Below are 27,598 nucleotides of genomic sequence, written 5' to 3' on the forward strand. Positions count from 1 at the left end.
TTGATTTAAATATTTTTCTATAACATATATTTGGGTGTACTAGTTTTTGTACCACTATCGTAAGTTATTTTGATAGATTAGCTCCAGATTTAGCTTCAGTACTGACTAATGTATTTGCAAAAATATAATATTGTATAGCTTTCTATTAAAAATATGAATTTAAAAGTTAGATTTCAGGGGTGTACTTATTTATGCTGAGCACTGTATGTGTATATAATTTATCACTTATCAAATTTAAGATAATGTAGGAAAATGTTTTTTGGACATAAGATAATCATATTTATAATTGCTTGGCCAAAAAACCCTCTTGTTTTTTTAAAGTCCCACTTTATGTCACAAAACAATTCTGCACACGTGAAGTATGATCCCCAAACAATTATTCTACACTCATTGTGTTTAAAGGTTTCCTTTCGGCCAGTTATGTTACCTAATACATGTGGGTTCAATATGTCCAGTGTGTGATGCCCTGTCCCCACCCAGTTTTAGGTCTTTCATACCCCTCCTCTGTCGTGCCCTCTCCTCCCCTTTCTCTTGCCATAAAGAGGGGGTGAAGCTACATTGTCTCAACTGAACATTCCCACTCATCAGGTCATCTGTCTATCTATCCATCCCCAGAGAGAGAAGAGAGAGTGAATATCGCCTTCTCAAACTTTGGAAAAGTTGGAGAGTCTGAGAGCTGACTGCAACTGCGCGTATGCAATATAACTTATCTTATACGAGCTTTGAAAACGCTTGCTGAGAGCGACAGACACATAAAAGGATTTCTACAGTCCGTTACCTGAATATCGGACAGAATTTACCGTCTGAGGAACCGCGAACCACCTGTGAGGAGAGTCGAGTCTGCGCCGCGGACCAAACCCCATCCTGAGCATCACCATGAGATTCTTCCACCCGCTTTATCTGTTGCTGCTGCTGCTGCTGACAGTGCTGATCCTCACCAGCGCTGATAAACATGGTACAAAACATGGTAAGCTACTCACCACCACATCTTAAGATAGATAAGTTTTTAGCAAGGCAATATGGGGCAGATGAGTTGTTGTGAGGCGAAGAACTGAATCAAAGCCAGCTCCGAACACTCAGACAAACATAACGTTAATTTAAAATGTTCTGTTGGCTGTTGTAGGCTAACCTACCTGTAATTTGTAAATTAAAAAAAACAAAACGTATGTAAGAAATCTTGTTAAAATATTAAGTCACGTTGATTTATAAGAATATATTTCAGTGAATCATATATCTATTTTGTAGTCTAAATCACACTTGATTCTTTTTGAGGAAGAGGATTCTTTTTATTTCTTACCATTTATTTCTCATTGTGACCTAATGAAAATTTCATTTTAAATCGGAACATATTATGCAAAGAATGTTAAAAGTTATTCATGGAGTCTTTGATGCCAGTAATAAACTTTATATGGTGCTAGTTGTGAATATTAAATTTACGAATTGTGAGTTGCGGGCTGCACATGAAACAAGGATAGAGTGAGACTGATTCAGGCGCAAACGACTCTTGTGAACGGGTTGTTTAAATGGTTTGAATCGGTTCTCCTTCAGTGAACGCTCGGAATTCTCACTGAATCAATATCCGATTCACTATATTTCACTGCAAGATATCAAGATATCGTCTAGAGGTGAAGAAAGACTAACTTACTGAAGGTTTGTAAACAAACAGGCAAATAGCTAATGACTTGCTGTTTACCAAGAGTAGGCTCATTAAATTATTTTCTTGTCGTAATTACTTAGCCTAATTAATTTAAAAGGATGCCTTTTACAAAACCCTATTTCGTGCTCTCCTTTTTGTAATGAAATAATTTTCTTGAGTAATATTAACTCTATTTTTAAAATACAATTAGAACTGAAATGGTTGGCTTAATTACACTCAAGTGTGTGTTCTGCTGCGAGTCACTTTAAATGAACGTCACCTCGTTAGTAAAGTAAAATCTAGTTGGCATATTTAGGTCTGTCCTTGTTAGTGGTCTGTTCCCAGTCATGGCTGATTTAGGGTCAGTGCTTTGAGTGGATTTTAAGTGGCGCTTGACGCTTCTGAAAAGCTCAGCATCTTAACAAACTCCAGAGACGAGCTCGGGTTTCACAAAGGGCTTCACTTGACCCTTAACTTGGGAATAAGTTATTTTGCACATCTACATATAGGCCTACTTAAAACTTGGAAATACACACCACGGTTACGCCAACACAAGATTGAGCCGTGCGTACTCCAGGGCATAGTATTGCAAGGAACAGAAAGCAGAAAGCATTCGTATACTGTAACTGAATGTACTTTAGCCTACGTGTATATCCACGCTCTCGTCTCCCGCTGCTGTGGCGGCTATGCGCAATTAATCTGGTGCCCGTGGGCGATCAAGCACCGGCGTTCATTGTTAGTCATGATGTTGAGCACAATAGGCATAATGCATTAGCATAGGGTTACTGCGGTGAAAGAGTGAAAGAGAGGGAGGTACATGGAGTTCGCATAGCTTTAGTCAAAGGCAGATATAAAAGCGGCCGGTTCTCCTCCCGTGCGCACCGTGCCATTGTCCCCCGCGCCTCTGGGAGAGGATCTAATAGCTGCTTATGGAGGGAAGTGACATGCGCGTTATCAGAAGAGCCTCTGATTGTTATATTGCCCTCCAGATTGTTTGTTACCAACCGGGGAGACCATTCATTTTGATTTTATTTCAGGTAACACCCCAATCAGGGGAGGGGTACTGTTGGAAAAGAAGGCAAATCTTCCCAACACCCTCCTATACTAAAATATTAAATTGTAGCCTTTACAGCTGATAGTGTGAAGGGAAAATAAAGAATCAAATGATCTTTGAACTATTCAAAAAGTTATTAGAGTGAATTAACATTGTTATATTCTCACCTGAATTATGACATTGTTTTATAAGTAAAGCATTTTTATGTTTTTTAATATGTAAAAAGAGGTTCTTCATTGGCATTAATGGTTCAGTGAAAAACCTTTAACATCCACATTATTTTTGGATGAACTATGAAGGGTTTCTATAAATATAATATACAGTCTTTCTCATTTTAAACACATTTTAGTGTTTAAAATCTAAAAACACGAATGATTTTATATTTACCTTATTCTGTTCTCGCTCTTATAGCGATAGTTCACCTCAAAATAAAATTTCTCTCATCATTTACTCACCCTCCAAACAGGTTGATTACTCATTGACTTCCATAGTAACTTTTTTCCTGCTATGGAAGTCAATTGTTTCCATCAACCAACATTCTTTAAAATATCTTCTTTTAAGTTCAACAGAAAACAGAAACTCATAAACGTTTCAAACTGTATCAAGAACAGTAAATGGTGAATGAATTTTCATTTGGGGGTAAACTATCTGTTTAATAATAAATTCTCATCTGAATTTTGTCTTCTGTACTTTATTTTAAAAAGTATTAAATCACTTTCTTTTTAATGGCAAATTCAAAGAATCGATAATAACATTTCAGTGTTTTCTCTTTTTTTTTTCTTTTCCCCAGAGCAGTAAACACTGTAGGAAAATGCAGGGTTCCACACAATTCATTCGTCCTGTCCCAACACAAATCCATTAAGTTAACATAACTAATTAAAGTAGATTGAACATAAAACAATTAAGTATCCCTCTAAAATCTCCAGAATTGTGTTATTTCAGCTCATTTAAAATAAGTAGTTCAAACAAGTGACAAATATATCTATATTTTTTGAGTGAACAGCTAAATAAACATTATTTGACTTCACAGTCAGTTCATAGCACTCACAAGTGTTTTGTTTTCATCTCTTTCTAGATTTCCTCAACTTGAGGCGGAAATATCGCAGACATAACTGTCCAAAGAAACGCTGTCTACCTCTTCACTCCAGAGTACCTTTCCCTTGAGGTGAGAATCCAGCCTATTGGCTATTTATTCCCTTTTATTACTCTGAGGAATGAGCAAATATTGGAAAAGAGCTGAGCGCATCATTAGGAAATCCAAATTCTGACATTCCTTGCGAGTATTTGTAGACAAATAATCGTGAAATGCCTCAATTGCCTCGACAACACAGACCTAGTCCTGCCTAACAAGTGCAGCCACTTCATTTAAGAATGGCGTTTACCACTCCATTGTGATCTGCGGGTTTGTGGTGTGGAGAAAAGACCGGCCGATTAATTAGCAAACCGCCTGTTGGATCTCCAGTGGCCTTAAGCCGCAGCGGAAACAGACGGAGAGGCTTTGGGTAAATACCCTGTACTAAATGAGCTGGGAAATTATTGGATGTTTATAGCCGTGCGACTTTCTCTGGGAGCGGGAGTAAACACAAACACTCCACACCCACGCACACACACTCACACAAAAGAGTGGAAACCTTCATATAGCCCATAGAGGAGAGACACACAGACGGATGAGAAGAACCCTGCCCCCGAAAAATACAACCCATTTTAACTATCTGCCACACACACACACTGTAAAACTTGGGTGGGACGCGCAGTAATGCCAGTCCTCTGAAACACCTGGTGACCTCTTCAGTGGAGGAAGTACAGTTATGGAGAGGTTTAGTGGTGGAATTTAAAAGACAAACAGAATACTGGGATATCTTAATGACTAACAAATCTGACTTATTTTATTTAATTGCAGTTGTGAGTTTTGCAACTAATCAGCACCAACTGCACCAATTCTGACAATATGTCACACTGCAAAAATGCTTTTCTTACTTAGATTTTTTGTCTTCTTTCTAGATCAAATATCTAAAAACTCCTATATCAAAAAACATTTTCTAGGCAAGCAAAACATATTGTCTTGTTTTCAAAAATAATATGCCAATATGAAGTGAGTTTTTCCTTAAAACAAGCAAAATAATCTTGTTTTTTCTTTTGACATTATAAAGCCCCTGAATTATTTTTCCTCAATTTCTGCTTAAGGGAGAGTAGATTACATTTCTAAACATAATAGCTTTAATAGGCAACGCAGTGGCTCAGTAGGTAGTGCTGTCGCCTCACAGCAAGAAGGTCGCTGTTCGAGCCTCGGCTGGATCGGTTGGCGTTTCTGTGTGGAGTTTGCATGTTCTCCCTGAGTTTGCGTGGGTTTCCTTCGGGTGCTCCGGTTTCCGCCACAGCCCAAAGACATGCAGTACAGGGGAATTGGGTAGACTAAATTGTCCGTAGTGTATGAGTGAGTGTGTATGGATGTTTCCCAGAGATGGGTTGCGACTGGAGGGGGATTCGCTGCGTAAAACATGTGCTTGATAAGTTGGTGGTTCATTCCGCTGGGGTGACCTCGGATTTATAAAGGGACTACGTCGAAAAGAAAATGAATGAATGAATGGTTTTAATAACTGATTTATTTTATCTTTTCCATGATGACAGTAAAAAATATTTTACTAGATATTATTCAAGACACTAGTATTCAGCTTAAAGTCACTAGGTAAGTTAGGGTAATTAGGCAAGTTATTGTATAATGATGGTTTATTCTGTAGACTATCAAAAAATATGTAGCTTAAAGGGGCTAATAATGTTGACCTAAAAATGAAATTTTATAAAATTAAAAACTGCTTTATTCTAGCCGAAATAAAGCAAATAAGACTTTCCCCAGAAGAAAAAATATTGTGAAATATATTGTGAAAATTTCCTTGCTCTGTTCAAAAATTCAAAGGGGGGCTAATAATTATGACTTCAAATGCATATATATATATATATGAAATAATGAAATAAAATTAGGCACCTAAATGCACATTTAATATCTAAAAGTGGACTAAAATAAACTATATTATGGAAAAAATTTCAAATGAAATAATGTTTAAAAGCATATATATGGTCTTTAATGCTCAAAATGATCAAATGTAATTAAATTAAATAAAAAAAATGAATTAGCCAAGCATCTAATGCTAGAAATAAAATATTTTCAAATATTTAATTATAGCTCCTAAAAGCATATATCGAATACCTGATAAAAAAATAGAAAAAAACATACACAAATATATTGAAAGTATAATTCAACGTTAGGTGAAATGACTGAAAAGAAAATATTAATGATCACATATAATATGGTATAAAGTTAAAAGTTCCAAATGGTTAATGTCACAGTGAGGCCATGGAGTCCACATTTTAGGTTCCCTAAAGAACCTTTCAGCAATCAGTTCTAAAAAGAATGTTTTTTTTATTGATAATTACCATTGTTCCATAGATTTCAAAGGTGCTTCATCAATCGTAAAGACCAATTAAGAACCTTTTAAAGGTTTGACTATTTTAAGAATAACAAATTAAAAGTTTGATAAATAATATATATAAAAAAAAAACATAAAAAAAAAATTAAATAAACAATTACACTGATCAACAGTATAACTGCAGTCTCTTTCAGAATCTACAAAGCGACAGACCACAGTACAAGCTTTTAATAATAATCACTCCCCCCCCCTAATATAGCATATATATATATAATTTAGCATGCATATAATACAGTATATATGTGTTCTTGAAGAGAAACCCTCAACAATATCATCAATGCAGATGTCAAATAGAGTTTGTCATTAGTTCTTCCTTAAAAATTCATGTAGTACTTGAGGACGTTTTGCTAAAAAGCTGAACTTTGGGATGGGTGTTGATGCTGAAATTGTGTGTGTGATGTGACACTGTATCTGTGGGGACACACATTCACAGTGACAGCCCAGCGGAGCCGCCTACTGTTTTCAGACCCTCTTGAGAGGTGTTCACCTTTAACCTTTACTCTGTGACCCCCACACAATGAGCCAGAGCCGGTCTGGAGTTAACAAAACACACAAACACACACACATATACAGCAACAATGTCCAAAAGAAGAGGCGCACAAAGATCTCATTAAGAACAATAAATATCCAACTCTAAAGGCTTGAACGATTGCAGATTGAAACTCAACTCTGTTTTTTGTTTTCTTCTCCATCAGGTTTTATGATGCTCCGGGCAAGCATTGCGAAAAACCAAAGACCAGCCTTGGATGGGAAATGAGAGGAGATTTATGTCAGACGTGCTGGGGACTGTTTTATTCGCACATATATTGTAATCAAAGCCATGTTAGTCACTTCTGTAACAGAAGTGTTTTTTTGTTTTGTTTTTTTAAATGAATGTAAGTGAATGAGCCAGGGAGATCTTACTGCTGCCAAACATGCTGCAAACTCATCGCTCAATCAGGTTGAGTTGGAGCAGAATCATTGTAAATAGTGAGGACTGAATGAAATGTGTTTATATGTAAGTTATGCACTTCAAATGTTTTATTATTATCTTGATTTAATAAAAGTGTATTGTCTTTTCACATGGGTTTTAGTGTGTCTTATTGATATACTACTTGCCAGTGGCTCAGTGGATAGCACTGTCCCCATGTTCATGTGGGTTCCCTCCGGGTGCTCCGGTTTCCCCCACAGTCCAAATACATGCTGTATAGGTGAATTAAATAAACTAAATTGGCCGTAGTTTTTGTGTGTGAATGTAAGAGTGTATGGGTGTTTCCCAGTACTGGGTTGCAACTGGAAGGGCTTCAGCTGCGTAAAACATATGCTGGATAAGTTGGGCGTCATGGTGGCGCAGTGGGTAGCACGATCGCCTCACAGCAAGAAGTTCGCTGGTTTGAGCCCCGGCTGGGTCAGTTGGCATTTTTATGTGGAGTTTGCATGTTCTCCCCGTGTTGGTGTGGGTTTCCTCTTGGTGCTCTGGTTGATAAATTAAATTGGCCGGTGTATGTTTGTGAATAAGAGTGTATGGGTGTTTCCCAGTACTAGGTTGCAGCTGGAAGGGTATCCGCTGGGTAAAACAAATGCTAGATATGTTGGCGGTTTATTCCTCTGTGGTGACCAATGATGAATAAAGGGACTAAGCTGAAGGAAAATGAATGAATGAATTTACATTGTTATATTTGTGTGAAATGGGTTAGATCAGTGTTTCCCAACCCTGTTCCTGGAGGCACACCAACAGTACATATTTTGGATGTCTCCATTATCTGACCCATTAACTTCAGGTGTTGGGGTCTCTTCTAATGTTCTGATGAGTTGATTCAGGAGTGTTTGATTAGGGAGAGGTTGAAAATGTGAACTGTTGGTGTGCCTTCAGGAACAGGGTTGGGAAACACTGGGTTAGATAAAGTGCAAAATGTGGATTTGACTGCAGGATGACAACTTGGCTCCGTTTTGTCTGACAATGTTTTTAAACTATGAGCTTGACATATGATGAAAAGATCCAGAGCAAACCCATCGCTTCCATTATTGTTGACTATCACTCTCACAAACAGATTTGTATACATTGTCACCAACCCCTTCAGATTCTCATCACTATGGCCATTAGGCTTCATGAATATATTTTTACAATTTAACTGTAAACTCCCATGGTGTATTTAAAGGTGCAGTAGGTGATCTGCCACAATGGCAGACCGGTTAGCATAATATCTTTGAAACACAGTCCCTCCCATGCCGTACAAAGCCACGCCTCTTGAAACACGACCGCACGCACCTTAAAGATGACAGACAACCCTCTCTCACATGCGACTCTGCTTAGTGTTTGGCCGGCGGCGTGCAGGAATTACACTTATTACTAAGCCACACTTACATGCTATTCCAGAGCGAATATTCAGAGTAGCATGGTAAACAATATAGGGAGAGCGTCACTGGCTGTCATTGTTCAAAAATGAACCCATGTGAATAAAAAACCAACCTCAGTAAAGCAGACTAGGCAAAATAGCGCTATTTTCTTATGTTTTGGTGTTAAACTAACGTAAATAAAAATCTTCATTATCGATGCTGAAAAAGGTCCTTATGAAACTGAAAATTGTCACATCAGTCTTTTGCTGGGAGATTTCAGCGGCTGAACAACACTTCTGTGCATATAACCCACTGGTAAAACAATACAATCTACATCAGCTTTGCGTGACTGAAAGAGTTTTAAAACATAGCATTACCTGTCTAAAAGATATACTTCAGCCATGGTGTCGTCCTTCCTCTGGCGTGCAAAAGTAGCTCCAGTATTGATTTAAGGTTTTAAAAAGTTTTGGTGGAGCATTTGTTTTGCTCTTCTCTGTCTCTTGTGTGCAGGTGAACGCGCGTGCCTTTGAAATAGCGGAACACCTGCAGATTTTCAAATCTACATTTGCTGACAGACAGTTTGGGCTACTTATCAGAATTATGGGAATTATCGACCCGAAAATATTTAATTGAACATAAACAATGTTTTAGTTTTATGCCTTTCCCAGAATATAAAATACATATAAACACATTTAGATTATTTACTTTAATCATTACTATTGGAATGTGAAGAGATTTTCAACCAGCACAACAAAACATGTTTCTGAAGACAATCCCCTACTGCACCTTTAATATATAGTTGAATTCAGAATTATTAGCCCCCCTGAATTATTAGCCCCGTTTATTTTTTTCTCCCCAATTTCTCTTTAACTGAGAGAAGATTTTTTTTTCAACACATTTCTAAACATCATAATATCTTAGATATTTTTCAAGACACTTCTATACAGCTTAAAGTGGTATTTAAAGGCTTAACTAGGTTTCTTAGGTTAACTAGGCAGGTTAGGGTAATTAGGCAAGTTATTGTATAACGGTGGCTTGTTCTGTAGACTATTGAAAAATATATAGCTTAAAAGGGCTAATAATTGACCTTAAAATGGTTCATAAAAATTAAAACTTGCTTTTATTCTAGCCGAAATAAAAAATAAGGCTTTCTCCAGAAGAAAAAATATTATCAGACATACTGTGAAAATGTCCTTGTTCTGTTAAACATCATTTTGGAAATACTTCAAAAAGAAAAAGAAATTCAAAGGGGGGCTAATAATTCTGACTTCATCTATATATTCAAGATGCAAAAAAAATATTAATTGCTCTTTGCAACACCACGTGATTCAATTTAAAACTGACACAAGAAAAACATTTGTAACCAACATGAATAAAGATCTAATTCTGAAAAACCTAGAAACACACTCACACTGTTTTTCACTATATTTCTTTATCTTGACAAAACTCAATCTACCCAATTCAATAAAATCTGTTCAATTTTATTTCAAAAACAAGATTCATTCGTTTTATTCACATTAGTTTAGATAAAAACTCAGCGGTTCAAAATCTGTGACATCCAGTATTAGCACTAATGCGTTTCCCCAGCGGCTCCAACACTGATCAACAAACCCAAAACACAAATGATGCACTAAAGAACGGAAATGAAGCACACAACTAACGAACACATTTCTTCTCGCACATAAACCCACTCAGATGAGCAGAAGTTAGACGACAAAGCTTTAGCTCTGATCAAATCTTACTCACAATGAGCATCTCCAGTCAACATTTTCGACAGCGGAGGTTTCTGACTTTCTAATTGTGGCCATTGTTTACCCCAACTTGTCATTAGAGAGGTTACCAGGGTTCGTTTCCCCTCAAAAGCCTTCTGATCAGTGAGCCATGGCTGCCGATGCCAGTCTAGATAGACGCGCTCTCACGTTCACACGCAACCATTCAGAGCCCATCATACGCACAGTCAGCCATGAGAGAGTGAGTGTGTCCAGGAGTCAGGCTCTGATCTGCTGGCCGGTCAGTGTCAGGATCCTGCGGCTCAAAACGCTGTTGTGCTGTTTCAGATAATCAATCAGGTCCGCCTGCTTCTCCACCACATCCTCCAGACTGGAGCCGTCTCTGTCAAAACAAACCACAGCACACCACACACGTGCACCTGTTTGAGACCTTCACAGCACATTTGATAGAAATTTGTATGTAGGAAGAGTTCCACACACACACACACACACATATTTATACATTTAGGAATGTCCCAATAGAGTGTTTTTAATGACACTTTGTCAGTCAGGTATATTGGAAAGTATCATATCACATCATATCTTTTATTGAATGCCATGTCTGCTTCATCTTTTTGGAAAAACATTATACAAAAAAGCAAAATGCAAATATAATAAATATAATAAAAAATACATTCAAACAAACAAAGTGAAGTTAAATAACATCAGATTTCTATAAACAAATGATAAAAAATCTAAATATTTTTCTGTCACAACTTTGAGTATGTGATCTTACTTCACTAATTATAATAATAAAAATTACTACAAATACACTAAAGACTATCCAATTGTTATTTTTAGAGTTGATTGCTCAATATCTGTATTTTTCATGTATTTGTTTAAGTATTTGTTATCTGCATCTCATTTTAATGAAATAAAATAAGAAGAACGTTTTATAATTAAAAAAAAACTACATTGTGGTAATGTTTAAGAAAAAAATAACTAGAGGTAATATATGGAGGTAAATATGCATTTAAAAAAATTGCATAACTACAGAAATACCCTCGGCTGGGTCAGTTGTCATTTCTGTGTGGAGTTTGCATGTTCTCCCCGTGTTGGCGTGGGTTTTCTTCTGGGTGCTCCAGTTTCCCCCACAGGCCAAAGTCATGCGGTACAGGAGAATTGGGTAAGCTAAATTGCCCATAGTGTATGTGTGTGTATGGGTGTTTCCCAGTACTGGGTTGCAGCTGGAAGGGCATCCGCTGCGTAAAACATATGCTGGATAAGTTGGCGGTTCATTCCGCTGTGGCGACCCTTGATTAATAAAGGGACTAAGCCAAAAAGAAAATGAATGAATATTTACTTTATTCAAATCTATATGTTACACTACTTTTTATTTATTTATATATATTTATTAATTTATATATATATATATATATATATATATATATATATATATATATATATATATATATATATATATATATATATATATATATATATATATAGCTTTTGATCGACTTGTATGGTTTTTATTGGCTGATATTGAAAGAGAGTAGGATGGATGATCTTCCTACAACCCAATATAAATATATAACAAATCCAGAAGTAAAATCCTTATGTAATATAGTATTTCTTAAAAAAAAAAAAAAAAAAAAAAAAGAAACTTCACACTCTCACAAAGGCTGTTTGGTTTTCTTCAGAGTTTAACACTACTGTGTGTTTTTTAGCCAATGATATACTTCCAGTGTAAGCTTTATGTGACTATATTCACTATTTTCAATGTCATAAGGTTGTTTTTACAGCATCGATATTGTAATGTGATTAAAATGCATTTAGTTAAATAGACTTCAGCACTCATTTAGTTGTTCAAGAGTAAAACAAAATGAAAAACTGTGTAACCGCTAGCATCGTCAGGACCAGCCGGCGAACACAGAAACTCCATTGACAATACTGGGGTAAAATAAATGGTCATATTTTAAAGACATGGCGGAGGGAAAATGGAATTTAATGCAGTGCTTCTTTTCTGAGACCCATTTTATATCGTATATCTATCAGGCAGTGAAGATCGCAGGTTTTTAAAGAAATCCGACCTTAATCATGGCATTTTTATAACAGAAAGCCAGTTCACCGGAAGCTCTGAGGCTGGCTGGCTGAAATTAAAAGTCTGTGTGCATATAGCCTATTGGCTTCTCAAAAACTCTTGTGGATTCAGTGTATATTTTGGTCAATCACTGCTGTGTGTTACCTGAAGCCCGTCTCTGTGTGTGCGTCGCTGGAGCAGCCGTAAGATCTCTCCTCTTCAGTCACATCAGGATGTGGCTTCTTACTATTAAACTTCACCACATGCACTGAAACAAACAAAACACAAGCAAACATAAAATAAACAGCACCTAGAAAAGTAAAGTTCGTAAACAAACTTTATGGTATACATGTGATAACATAGCATGTTTCTAGTATAAATTTGCATGTTTCCTGCAAAGCTGTTGATAGGGGGTTCTAAGGTGTTGCTAAGTGGTTGCTATGGTGTTCTGAATGGTTGCTAGGGTGTTCTGAGGGGTTTCTTTGTGTTGCTAGGCAGTTGCTACGGTGTTCTGAGGCATTGCTAGGTGGTTGGTAAGGTGTTTTGAGTGGTTGTTAGGTGGTTACTAAGTTGTTGCTAGGGTGTTAGAGGTAATTGTTAAGACGTTGCTAGGTGGTTGCTAAGGTGTTCTAAGTTGTTGGTAAGTTGTTGCTAGGTGGTTGCTAGGGTGTTTAGAGTGGCTGCTAGGCAGTTACTAAGGCATTGCTAGGTGGTTGTTAAGATGTTGCTAGGTGGTTGCTAATGCGATGCTAGGTGGTTGCTCAGGTGTTGCTAGGCAGTTGCTATGGTGTTCTAGGACATTACTATGGTGTTGCTAGGTGGTTGCTAAGGTGTTCTAGGTCGGTGCTAAGGTGTTTCTGTGTGGTTGCTAGGGTGTTCTGATTGGTTGCTAGGCAGTTGCTAACATAAATTAGCATGGTTCTAATATGAATTAGTATGTTGCTAGTATGATTAGTATGTTGTTTGTATGTTTCTAGTATGGTTCAGTATATTGTTAGTATGGATTGGTATGTTATCAGTATGTCCAATGTAAAGTCAATGACGTTTTTTTATAATGGAAGTCTATGGGACAGTTGCTAGGGTGTTGTAAGTTTTTGCTAGGGCGTGGCTAGTTAGTTGAAAAAGTGATCAGTGATTGACAGATTGGTAGTCTGAGTTAAATGAGCCCAATCTTAAGACTGTATGACAGTCTGGTGGAATGTTATGAGGTCACAAAGTTTAGTCCAATGTTAAGTCAATGGGAGTTTTCTGAATTTTCCGGGACAGTTTTAGGAAAACCGAAAGTCAGATCAGTTGGAAAAGATTTACCAACTTAATTCAGTATAGTTTGGTGGTTTGTAGTATGAACGGTCTAGAAGGAGATGCGTTCTTAAAATAGTCCTGGAAGAAGAAGTTTATGTAGTATAACAGTATGTTGGCTTTCTTAAGCCACCATAATTATGAGCTCTTGTCAAACTGCTTTCCTTCCAATAACGCTCCATAAACAGAATCCACAAATCTGAGAGCAGAAAACTAAGATATCTCCATGTAAAATCATTTAAAAGTAGTATACTGAAAGAAAATAATTTTTTTCTTTGCCAAAATCCAATAAATTTACTGTCGTCATTTGTAAATAGCAATATTAAATGTCAAGGACAACTAGAAAATTATATTCTATATATTTACACATTTACTTCATGTGATGAATTAATTTGAATGAAATCATTTACTTCAAACTTTTTAAATGTCTTCTAATCAACTCAAATAAACTGATTAATATTAAGTACATTTTAATCAAAAAGTTGGTTAGCATAGCCAGAAATGCCCACAAAGTCAACACATCCGTTTATTACAAATTTATAAAACAAAGTGAAAATATTACAAAAAAAGATCAAGTCTTCTAGCTTGTAAATAATAAGATTTACTTAATTTGATTGACGAGAACTTAACTTCACTTGAGTAATTTAAATAAATCTACATTCAAAATGAAATAAGATTAGTAAAAAATTATCTGATTTTAAAATAATTACAAATATTTGTTTTTCAGTGTAGTAAAGTCTTTTCTATTGAAAAGGAGAGCAGTGGAACTGATCCAGACAGTAATGTTGATAGTTGTGGTTTGTGTCTGATGGTGCAAGACATGAGCGAGGTGTTTGAAGACACACGTTCGGTGTATGTGTGTGTGTGAGCAGGAGCCGCGTTCAGAGCAGATATTCCTCTCCACAAGGTGTGCTGGTAGACGCATGGCTAGAGTGTGTTTTGGGAGAGTGAGAATGCAAGGAAACTGTGTGAATTCACACGTCGCTTCCCTCCTCTCTCACACCTTTAATGTGTCTCTCAATCAGCAAACTTTCACTCCACACACTGCCACAAAAGAGCAAGTTCAAACAGACTGAATCTGAAATGAAAGAGTTCAAAATATGTGTATAATCTCAAATAAGTGGTAGAAACAAAATCATATCTAATATATATCTTAATCGTTTGTTTTTTTTTGCTAGGTTTTTGGCTAGTTTGTTGTTCATTTGAGTTTTTTTAGAGATTGAATTTGTTTTCTTATTGGTATACAGAAAAAAATCATTCAAAGATGGATTTGCTACATTTTTTAAAGTTAAGTCGTTGTAAACAATTTATTTGCCCTGAATTTAAACAAACAAATTAAGTTGAACATTACTAAATTTAAGTTGTTAGTTTAAATTCAACCCATATTAATTGTTTGCAACAATTTTGCACACATCATTTTTTCAGTGTACAGTACAGGCCTTTAACATCTGGCAAAGGAACTACCAATGAAAACTAGCCTTTGGGCTAATTTGGTTATATTTACGTTTTTGAGGAATGTTGATTAATGCGCACAGTGATTTGTTGTGAAATAAGTGAATAAATAAAAAAAGATAGCTGTTAAATTCTGTGCTGAATATTTGTATTAGTTATTAAATGACATTTGCACTGTTATAAAACATTTACTGCATTACAAAAAGAAAAATAATTAATTTTAAATAAAACCCAACTTATTTCAAATAATTGCTATTCTTCATGTTATAAATAATTGGAAATAAAAGAAATTGCCATGACAGCAATAAAATACATTTTAAAAAATATTCAAATAGAAAAATAAAAATATAATCAATGCACAGAGATAAATTCAGACGTTGTGGGAAATAATTTTTTTTTTTTTTTAATCTTACCTACCCCCAATATCTGAATGATAGTATAACTCAAACAATATTGCCAGCGATAAACTATTAACGCCAAAATCAATGCCAAAAATGCACAAAAAATAAATAAAAGACAGAATTTATTTTATGGTGTCAGAGTGTCATTTAACTACTGATTCAGGTTAATTAATTGGATGTCCTAACTTGCATAGTACGTGGTTAAAGTCAGAAAAAAATTGCTGCTTGCTTGATTAAACTACTTAATTAAAATGAGCCGAAACAACAACATTATTAAGAGTTTTTTTTGGGACAGCTTAATTGTTTTATGTTCAATCAACTTAAAATTTAAAAAATAAATTGCAAGGTTACTTAATTTGCCTTGGCATGACATGAAGAGATTGCATGGTACTTAGCATTTTTTATAGTGTAGGTTTAAGATTGCGTTAAATGTAATTATGTATTATTAATTGCAATTACTATAGTACGTATATGGAACATGTAACAAGGACACCTTAAAATAAAGTGTTAGGTTGGCGCCAGTGGTCTAGTGGTTAGTGCTTCGACACATGCACCGAGTTTGATTCCCGCCTCTTGGTCTTATGCCAATCCTTCCCAGATCTCTGCTCTCTACTGTCATATCCAATAAAGGTGAAACATATTCAGTGTCTTGTACTCAGATACCTTACTAAATGCAGTGATGTGTAACTTTTCTGTAGTTTTCAAATGGCTGTGCAAACAGTATATAGTGCTGTCTTGAGCATTTTCAGGAAGTGTCACCAAAATCTGACTTTTCCACATTGGAAAAAAATGTACAGAGTAAACTGTCATAATGAAAACATGACAAACCCATTTGATTATCATGTTCATAAACAATGGTGTCAGGACTTTTCATCTTGATGACACTGACACTTCCATTGACATGAATACCTGCTTTTGAGGAATGAACTATCCATTTTGAGCAAGTGACAAGCTTTTGCAGGTTATCAACAAGGTTTTTGCAGTTTGTACTAATTGTTTTGAGAAATGCATCAAATGTTGTGCAAATGTAAATAGTATTGTGAGAAATGCACCAAAGCCACTGAGAAAAATTAAGTAAAAATAACTAGTCGTCGCTTTTTACAGTGTACAGTGGGCTAAAAAATGAACCAGGGTAACATTTGAGATTTCATGCTGTAAAAAAAAATCTGTTAATTAGCAGTTTTCCGTATTTTGGGATCCATATTTGTTATTTTACCCAATTTATTTATGCTTTTAATTTGCATTATGGGAGCTTAATCTTCCTGACAACAAATTGAACCTTTGAAAGTTTGAAAAAGTGACATTTGTTACATTTTTAATAGGTTAAAGCGATAAATTATCTGGGTTGGTGTTGTTTATTACGGTACAAAAACTGTGTAATAAGCTGCCAGTACACTTTTGGTTATTTTATTTCTTTATGTATTATTTTGTATGGACTACATTATTTCAAACTACTAAAATGTCATTAAAAATAAAACTGTACAGTTGAATTTTCAACATCAAAAGTCGACAGAGTATAGATCAAGCCCCCATAATGCAATTCACAACTGCAAATGAATGGAAAACACCAAAATACAAAAACTGTTTATTAACACACTTTTTCCCCACAGTGTATGCATTGATACAATTATTTAGAGCTGCATTGTAAAACTGAAGTAAAAAAACAAAGTGTTAAAAGGCACATAAAATAAGTGCCAAAACATCCGTCAAAAGATAATCTCCAAGAAACCCAGCGCAACATATCTCAGGGCTTCTGAATACATTCTAATTACACTATAATCACCTAAAAGTGCGACACACGCATACACAAACCCCAGCGTTTTCCTGACCCACACCTGGCTATCCCATCACAAACACACCAATCAGATAAAACTGCTCTTTCTTCAATCACCTGCAGGAAATGGGGGCCAACAGGCCATTGAGGGCAGCAGGAAGGAGATCAGCGATTCCCTCTTTAGAGATAATGCACACCTCTTCTCTGGCTCTGAAGTGCCCTAGAAGTGCATCTACAGCAGTAAACGAAGCTTAAGCAGTTATTCCACACACATACAATGAGTTTAGATATGTAACTTTGGGAGGTTATTAAGGGTGATTCGTCAGATCTGTCACAATACATCAACAAGGGCCTTTAAAGAATGTTTTTAAAGAGACAGAGCGACAGTCTTTCTGATATACGTGTCAAATTCCTTATATCTACGCTAAACAGTAGTGCTTCCCTCCACAAACGACACATAAAAATCAACACCATTACAATAACCCAAACCGAAGGGTCAACGATCCAAGACATCTGCATTCTAGCACAATGTTGCACACAATTACAGGCTTTCATAGAAAAACTCTAGCACTTTTGCGAAACATTAGAACTTATATAAACAAAAAAAATGTCATTTGATGGCTTATTATGCGTATTTTCATTCGTTTAGCTGCCTAAATCAACGTATTTGACCCATTTTTATCCATCCGTGAGCACTTTTGGACACGACAGGGGCCGAGCGCATGTTTTCTGTGCATCGCGGTAAAACAATGCAGGTCCCAATCACCTCCCTCGCCCCCTTTGAAGGGCCCTAAACTTCCTTTGAAGTGCAGAATGGCATACGACCCATACAGAATGCTGCATTCATGTTGAAATGAAGAGAGAGAGGCAGAGATACAACATCACAGAGGACACTTCAAAGACCCCGGAGCAGGACTCTGACCTAACTGCACCTTCCTTTAGGAAAGGGACGGAGAGATGGATATATGGATAGGAGGAGATAAACGCTGGGTAAATGGATAGAGATCACTCGTTAGCACAATAAATGTGCGGCAAATAAAAGGCTTTTGATTGAGACCTGGGTTTATTCTTTTGGGAATTATCTTAATGTGTGAGAGAAAAGAACACATTCTTGAATTTGTAGATCTAGACACATTCGGGTTTTATTATAAAAGGATTTTGAATACCTGAATATATAATGCTGGGTGAAAAGTCTTTCTGCAAATCATGACGATCTTGTTCTTTATAAGATGAATAGAAGTTTCAAACATATCATGCTACGACGAAGGCCAAATCAGAAATACAAAGGAGGGACATTTGCCTTACAAATTCACTATTCATTTATTTGTCCTTTGCTGAAAAGAAAAATATACTAATAAACTGGATCAGTGACAAACCCCCATCCTTAAAAGGGTGGCACAATATGATTGGGGAAATGATTCCCTTAGAATTCCTTACCTATGTCATTCATACGTCCACTGAGGCTTTTAATTAAGTCTGGACTCCTTGCTTGGATTTTATTGATGTTTCTTTAAGCTGGATTTTGAGTTATGGTAAGTCATATATGAATTTATGTATTTTATTTTACTATTATTTTATCTTTATATTTTTTCATTTTGTTTATTTATTTACTTATTATTTTTGCTATATATATATATAATTTATTCTGTTTTTCTTTAGCATTGCATTGTTAAAATGGGCATTGTCTGTTGGTTTGTTTCAATGTGTTTTGTGATTAATAGTTAAAATGTTAATAATAAGATTATTATAAAAAGTTATAGAAAGGAGAAACAGAGTATCGATATTCTGAAAATGTTACTTTGAGATTTTTGTTGACAGGCTTTTGAACATGACTAAAACACTTATCCAAGGACTTATAAACAATTTATAAAGTTTACTTACAATATTTATCACATTTAAAATGTAATGGAAAAGTTCATCATGCTAACCAAGGGTTTGATTTATTTATTACATAAAAAAACTGAAAAATATTGTCTAATAGTATTGTTCTTTAAAAATATATATATAACTTTTTAATGGCTTTTTAAGCTGATTTTTCTTATCAGACAACACTTCAACAAATACAGTAAAACAGCGATTTTTTTAAATTATTACAATTTAAAATAACTTTTCTAAAATATATATATTTTAAACTCAGTTTATTCTTTAAATTTTATTGATTTTTATGATAGCACAGCTGAATTGAACAGATATTATTAGTCACAACCTTTTAGAAATTTTTATTAGATTCTAATATACTAATATATTGTTTAAGAAACATTTGTTGTCGTCATGCTTTCAAAATAAGCTGTATTTTTTCATTAAAGCTCAAAAGAAATCCTTCTGTAACATTATAGATGTATTCACTGTCAGTTTCAATTAATTTAACGCATTACTACTACAAAAGGAGTAATATTTTATTTTTGTTTATTTATTTTTTATCTTATTGACCACAAACAATTGTATAAACACTCTTGAGATGCATGCAAGTGATTTCCCACACATGCAAGCCTCGTAGAGAGATATCCGAGACTGTGGTGATATCAGCTGATGGAGCTCATTGAGAATGAAGAGAGCGAGTGAGGGTGTGTCTCTGTAGATAACACACGTGGTCAAGCTTCACTTCACTAATCATCTCTGGAATCCAGCCACTGATACGAGAATGTGTGTGTCAACATTAAAGACAATGCCATGGTGTATTAGGGTGGGGTAGATTCAGGTTGCCTTTGGCAAAGAAGAGCCCTGTATCCATAACAAGCCTCTTCCCCCACACATATAGTCTTTCGCTTTAACATTCTCCCAAAAATTGCCCCTCTGCTCAGTCTCTCATTATGGAAGTGCAAAGAATTGTTAGATATTTTATAATAAGGAACCCAAAATGCAAGAAACGGAAGCTGAGAGGGACAACAGCTGCCTGGTGTGTTTCTAAAGAGGCTAAAGACAGAAGCTTGAGTATTGGGCATTGTAATGCATGCTGGGGGAGGTGTGCATGTACAGTCCTGGTGGCAACTCTTACTATTTTTAGCCACCAAAACTAGTCTTTTTGAGTGGTAGCATCTCAAACCATAGCTAATATGTGATATGAGCTGCTACACCAAACGTTTTATATATTTTACATGCTACAAACTCCCATTCATATGTGAGGGACACGCCATCCTAAAACATACAAGGTGAAAGGTATACATCTGTATGTATAGTATCTTTTCCTTGCGTGTAGACCAAAATCATGCCGTGAAACACTATTATACATAGCATACAAAATATTATTTGTAAAATATTTTGTTTCTTTTAGTGGTTAGTTCACCTAAAAATGTTAATAATTACTCACCCTCGTGTCGTTCCAATCTCCTGAGACCTTGGGTCTTCTTCAGAACACAAATTAAAATATATTAGATGAAATCTGAGCTCCATCATCCCCCATAGACAGCAACAGTTCTGTAATCATGCAAAGCTCCAAGAACACTTTTATGTGCCAAAAAACCTTGTAAAAACTAAATATTACTTTTGCATGTTGTGCTGTTGACTCTAAGGGAATAACACTGCCCATAAAAATGCACACCCTGACCTGTCATGGAAGAGAAGACAAACTAGTTTCTACAGTGTTTTTGGGCACATAAAAGTGTTCTTGAAGCTTCATGTGATTACAGTTGAACCACTGTAACTAAATGTTTTTGGTTCCTTTTCTGGGCTTTGAACGTTTCTGGAGGGCCAGAGAGCTCCTGGATTTCATCTAAGCAATCTTAATTTGTGTTCTCAAGATGAATGAAGGTCTCCGGGAACAGGAACTATATGAGGGTGAGTAATTAACAACAAAATTTGCAATTTTGGGTGAACTAACCTTTTAATTAGCAATTTTTTTACAATATTGTACTGTATTCATTTCACTTAATCAAGTAAGGGTCAGTGTGGGCAGTGCATCAAAGAAAAACTGGATGACAAAATTATCCATGGTGTAAAAATATATACCAAATATATACAGTTGAAGTCAGAATTATTAGCCCCCGTTTTTTTTTCCCCCCAATTTCTGTTTAACGAAGAGAAGATTTTTTCAACACATTTCTAAACATAATAGTTTTAATAACTCATCATCTGATTTATTTTATCTTTGCCATGATGATATTATAATATAATATCTTACTAGATTTTTTCAAGACACTTCTATACAGCTTAAAGTGTCATTTAAAGGCTTAACTAGGTTTATTAGGTTAACTAGGCAGGTTAGGGTAATTAGGCAAGTTATTGTATAACGATGGTTTGTTCTGTAGACAATCGAAAAAAATTTTTTACTTAAAGGGGCGAATAATATTGACCTTAAAATGGTTTTTAAACAATTAAAAACTGCTTTTATTCTAGCTGAAATAGAACAAATAAGACTTTCTCCAGAAGAAAAAAATTATCAGACATACTGTGAAAATTTCCTTGCTCTGGTAAACATAATTTGGGAAATATTTTAAAAAGAAAAAAAAATTGAAGGGGGGACTTCAACTGTACATCACTGTTTATGCAAGCAACACTGCACAACAGCGACACCAATGGGTGAAGTTACAGCGGGGAATAGATTCGGTGTGATAATTGAGAATGAATGTGGTAAAGTTAAGTGCTATGACCAAATAACATTATCATCATGGTCAGTATTTGCAGTAACTCTGAAATTACTTCATTTTAAGTAATCTTACTTGATTTAGGTCATTTAAATCCTCTATACAGCAGTTGATATTTGAAGTGGATCAAAACCTTTCATCAAAGTTTGCCACACAGTGCAAATGATGCTTAATGCACGATGCATTTGTCAATTCAACAGCGCCTCCCAAGCAAGTTTAAATAACTGAACTCAAGCAAAAGTGACGGGAAGCTCCTGCTCATTCATTTCACTTTTTTATGTTGTGTGATGCTGCTCAAGCACACATGAGCAAACACTTGCAGCGATTACTCATGGGAGTTGTCGTTTCAAAGGGTCGCATTGCAATTAGTTTTTAAATTGTGTGACTTTTGAGAAAACTAAAATGTAAACCCACCACAGCTGAAATCTACCCACATTTTGTGGGTTTGCAGGTGTTGAGCCCTGTTGGAGTATAATAAAAGCCAAACCTGCAAATACCCTTTGACATTCCACAGCAGAAGCAAATTTTCAAAATTAAATTAAAGATACCAAACCAGACCTATTCATTTTTTTCCTATTAATTAGTATACGTTCTAAAAGTAAAGTACAATTAAAAAGAAGTGTCAATTTGAATTTTTTAAGGTGACTTTAAGAAAACTACAAACACTGAAAATAAGTTCAAAGAAAAGAAAACATTTATCACTGCTTTGTGTTTTAAATTAATTTCAAATGGAACACCAATGCTGACACACATGATATATAGGCCACACCTATATGACTTATTGTTTGAGTTTAAAAATAAAAGTATTTTCCTCTCAGAAATGTAGTTTTGACCCAGTGTGACTTAGTCAGGTGACGCTTGTTCCAGAAAATGTGGTGATTCTGATTCATGAAAAATGAGACATACACTTTGTTAGTAAGAGGAATTGTTCACTCTGTGTGTGCTGTGCTGCATTATATGAATGCACGGAATAAAGGTGCATGTTTACCTTTATTTATTATGCATGAATATGATTCAGATTGAACCATGAACAAATCATGTGTGTGTGTGTGTGTGTGTGTGACCAGTGTGCAGGAGTAGTACCTGTATATCTAAGCAAGCATATGATTGTCAGCAGAAGCTCCAAACAGATGATGGCCAACAGAAGATACACAGACAGATTCTTCACATTTGCATCCAGCAGTGAGGATGGAGCAATTACAGTCAGGATTGCTGCATTTCCTTTGTAATACAGAAAAATAAAGCAATTGTGCATTAAATCAGTAACAAACTTCTGCATCAAAGAAGCAAGCATTGATTACTTGATTTTAATTGATAACACTTCTTTATCATAGTTCAGCATACATCTATATGGGGGCTTTTGGTTCACATTTGTTGCCTAAAACACACACATTACTATTTAATAAGGTTTGGGTACACAAAATGTTATCATTGTCATCAAGTTTCACATTAGCAAAGTAAAACACAATAAACTAATAGCAATATTTTTAAATATTATAATAAACATTTTAAATAACATGGTATTTTTTTATTTTAAGACATTTTAAAATTTATTTTATTCCTGTAATTCAGCAACCTATTTATTCAGCAAAGTACTGATAACTAGAATAAGAGTTCATAGGGACAGCATTGGTTTTTAATTTAAAATGTTATCAAAATGTAATTACAGTCAATTCTAATTAATTTAATGCATTAATATCAAATAAGTGTAATTTAAAAACAGACAAAAAGAAACTGGCCTAAAAGGGTAGTGTAAACGTTGCCATATTTCAAAATATTGCCAAAAATAAATAAAATAACACAAGGATTTAGTATTAGGGATGGATTTAGTATTAGTATTAAGGAACATGAATTGTATTTAAAATAATAAATTAACGTTGTTCATTATCAATTATTAAATTCCATATTTAGTGTATGTAAACAACTTCAAAATCCTCAGTTTCTCTAAACAAAAGTTGCCTCTAATCTCAATATTATATTTTCTCAATACTATACAATTGGTATAATAAAAATGGAAAAAAATGTTACCAGACCTTCAGAGAATAAAACAAATGTTAATATTTTACTCCAATCATATCTAGTAAATCAAGCACATCCAGAAAAACTGACACTTTTACAGTCCAAATGATAGCTTACGCCCTGCCATCTAGTGGTCATCTGTAAAACATTCATGCATTCGTTCATTCATTCATTCATGTGTTTATTTTCTTTTTGGCTTAGTCCCTTTATTATTCTGGAGTCACCACAGCGGAATGAACCACCAACTTATCCAGCATATGTTTTACGCGGCGGGAAACATCCATACACACACTATGGACAATTTAGCTTACCCAATTCACCTATAGCACATGTTTTTGGACTTGTGTGGGAAACCAGAAAACCCAGAGAAAACGCATCCAAACACGGGGAGAACATGCAAACTCCACACAGAAATGCCAAGTGACACAGCCGAGGCTCGAACCAGTGACCTTCTTGCTGTGAGGCGATTGTGAGTTGTAGAACATTACACTGCTATTTGCAGAATTGACAGCATACTCTCATCACCCTTATGTTTTCCACAGAGATTGATTCAGTTTCTAAAGTGGCAGACAGAGATAAGAAAATATGTTTCACCTGCAGAGTGAATGAGTAGCGGAAGGCTTTTTATTCCTCTGGTCGTCCTGTAAAAGTCCAGATAACCTTTCCGTCTCACTGCGCTGTGGCGGCGCTGGATAACTCGATCATATATAAAGACGACCACCCAGAGAGCAACTTTTCCCAGTAACACCACGGTTTTGGAGTCGATCCCATTTAATGCTGCAGTGCACTCAGATGTGTGTTCATCAGATATCCAGCAAAATACTGTGATTACGATACACACCACCACATAAACCACCTGCAACACAGAAACAGAGAAATGACAGAAAATGTTCACAACGAAAGTGTTATTTATGTAGTCCATGTGTGCAGGTGTTCATGCACAAATTGAACAGGGTGTATTTTCTTTAAAAATATTATGTTGCTCAGAAATAATATTACATCATCTCTGGAACAAAAAGGGGAATAAAACATATACACTTAGTATCATACTGTACAATAAATAACAATTATTAGATTTTTTTGTTTTCAAAGCTCTCCTGCTCACCAAAACTTCACTTAGTTTAATAAACTATTGATGAAATATTGGAGTGGGTAGCGCTTTCGCATCACAGCAAGGTCGCTGGTTTGAGCCGCAGCTGGGTCAGTTGATATTTCTGTGTAGAGTTTGCATGTTCTCCTCATATTGGCGTGGGTTTCCTATTGGTGCTCCGTTTTTTTCTCACAGTCCAAAGACATGTGCAATAGGTGAATTGAATACACTAAATTGGCCATAGTGTATGAGTGCGGATGAGTGTGTATGAGTGTGTATGGGTGTTTCCCAGTACTGTGTTGCAGCTGGGAGGGCATCCGCTGTGTAATACATATGGTGGATATGATAGCGATTCATCCCTCTGTGGCGACCCCTGATTCATAAAGGGACTAAGCCAAAAAAAAAAAAAAAATGAATGAATGAATGAATGAATGATGCAATATTTTTACAATTTCAAAATAAAATGTTTCTGTGTTAATAGTTAATATATCTAAATAGGAATTAAAATTTATGTATTAGTACCAAATTACTTATAAACTTCTTAATTTTATAATATAAATATATATATATATATATATATATATATATATATATATATATATATATATATATATATATATATATATATATATATATGTTGATTTGCTGCTCTATTTTAATTATTTATAACTGGAACTTTTCATTTTCATCCATGTTTTCGCAAAAACATCTGCATGGTTTTTTTGTGCTACATATTACTTTTCAGGATCCCTTGATAAATATAAACTTCAAAATAACAGGGTTTATTTAAAATTAATGCTTTTATAACATTATAAATGTATTTAAAGACATCTGTAATCAATTTATTTGGTCCTTGATTTAAGAAATCCCAATGGTTAACTTATACATCACAGATCTAAATGAATATTAAGCAGCAATAATAATCAGAAATGTTTCTGGAGCCTGCGCACAATGGGTAGAGCTGTCGCCTCACAGCAAGAAGATCGCTAACTCGAGCCTCGGCTGGGTCAGTTGGCATTTCTGTGTGGAGCTTGCATGATCTCCCCTAGTTTGTGTGGGTTTCCTCCGGGTGCTCCGGTTTCCCCCACAGTTCAAAGACATGCACTGTGGGTAAGCTAAATTGTCCATAGTGTATGTGTATGGATGAGAGTGTGTATGTGTTTCTAAGTGATTGGTTGCAGCTGGAAGGGCATTCACTGCGTTAAACATATGCTGAAAAAGTTTGCAGTTCATTCCGCTGTGGCGACCCCAGATTAATAAAGGGACTAAGCCGAAAAGAAAATGATTGAATGAATGTTTCTGGAGAAAAAAAAATAAAAAATTTAAATAATGTTTTCTGAAATATAATGTGACCCTGAAGACTATAATGACTGCTAAAAATTCTGCTTTACCTACAGGAATAAACTACATTTCACAATAATATACAAATGTTTTAAATAAAATATAATACTTATTCACAACATAACAGATTTTTCAATAGTTCAATGAATTAAATTACATTTTGGTAAGCATTAGAGACTACTTTCAAAGACATTAACCGATCTTGATGTTGCCAAACTTGTAACCAGTACTGTATTCTTATGCAATATTTTGTTTCTGTACTTACGTGTAAAAATGAGAGGACACCCACTGCCCAGTGAGTGCTTAACGTCTGAAACTCTCTCTTGATTGCCGACTCAAGTGCATCTTGGGATACGAGTGGTCCATCAATGAGAGGGTCATCATCAGTGCTTTGTGTAAAATCTACATTGGTGTTATTCTAAGCCACAAAAACAAGACTGGGTTTAAAATGGGCATTGTAATAGTCAAAGCAACTACAACAAATAGCTGAAAGTTGCTTAACGGCCATTAAATGTTACTTTGAAGGTATACATTTCAAAGTGCTAATGCATAAACTGTATCACAGCCTAATGATGGCTTTCTATTCCACAAGAAATTTGTAAAAGATTAATGTCACTTGCTAAACGATCTGGTGAATTGACCATTATCGGAACGTTTGGTTAACGTTACTCGAACAGTAACCTGATTACAAATAGACCAGAGCCACTGAAAGAAGGTTTAACTGATTATAAAGCACACTAGCCAACAACATATCCGCATATACATATAAAGACCAACCAAACACCGTAAAAGCACAAGCAAACAGGTAAATAAACAAATAAATCATTCACCTTAAGGCTGTTGTCTGTCATAAGATAAATATAGCTATACTCGTGACTCTGTTTTCCTGACGTTACATGTTTTTTGCTACACATAGACACACACATCAGAATGAACAAACAGAATGTTTATACGCACGCCGTATGCTGATGTGCGCCCAGACTCCATTATCATGGCCGGTCATAACATATTAAGCCCAAAACTCATACATTTTCGTTGAAAAGCTCTGAGAAACATTTCGAAATTGAACTTCCGGGTGGCGATGCTAGCGTTACCAATCCTAGTAAAAGAAACGCTTCGCTCATGAATATTAATTACGTTACATGACGCTCGTACTTTAGGCTTGCGTGATTGGGTCAGAGTTGGATTTAGTAGGCGGGCATGGAAGTGAGCCTCATGAATATTAAGTTTAAAGACTGTCCTGCGCTTCTCTGTTTTTTTGTAGTCTCCTTTCCTTTCCCAAACGTTAGAAAAGCGTTTTGTCTTGGTTATAGTATAATATAGTTTTTTTTTTAGCATATACAGAGTATAAACTAATTG

The 27,598-nt window shown here is 35.4% G+C and overlaps 2 protein-coding genes across 2 annotated transcripts; one reads left to right on the top strand and one right to left on the bottom strand.

The window, feature by feature from the left end:
• Window positions 1-584: 584 nt before the first annotated feature.
• Window positions 585-7,187, top strand: apela (apelin receptor early endogenous ligand). The gene is made up of 3 exons (XM_056445556.1): window positions 585-967; window positions 3,766-3,855; window positions 6,871-7,187. The coding sequence occupies exons 1-2, from the start codon at window positions 877-879 to the stop codon at window positions 3,852-3,854; spliced, it is 180 nt and encodes a 59-aa protein (XP_056301531.1). The 5' UTR covers window positions 585-876; the 3' UTR covers window position 3,855; window positions 6,871-7,187.
• A 1,995-nt stretch (window positions 7,188-9,182) lies between these two features.
• On the bottom strand, window positions 9,183-27,334 carry tmem192 (transmembrane protein 192). The gene is made up of 6 exons (XM_056445660.1): window positions 27,197-27,334; window positions 26,505-26,657; window positions 24,403-24,664; window positions 22,873-23,010; window positions 12,449-12,551; window positions 9,183-10,603 (listed from the first exon to the last, which is right to left on the bottom strand). The coding sequence occupies exons 1-6, from the start codon at window positions 27,230-27,232 to the stop codon at window positions 10,480-10,482; spliced, it is 816 nt and encodes a 271-aa protein (XP_056301635.1). The 5' UTR covers window positions 27,233-27,334; the 3' UTR covers window positions 9,183-10,479.
• Between the last annotated feature and the right edge of the window lie 264 nt (window positions 27,335-27,598).

This window comes from Danio aesculapii, chromosome 1 (assembly GCF_903798145.1).
Source record: "Danio aesculapii chromosome 1, fDanAes4.1, whole genome shotgun sequence".
In the NCBI taxonomy this organism is placed as follows: Eukaryota; Metazoa; Chordata; class Actinopteri; order Cypriniformes; family Danionidae; genus Danio; species Danio aesculapii.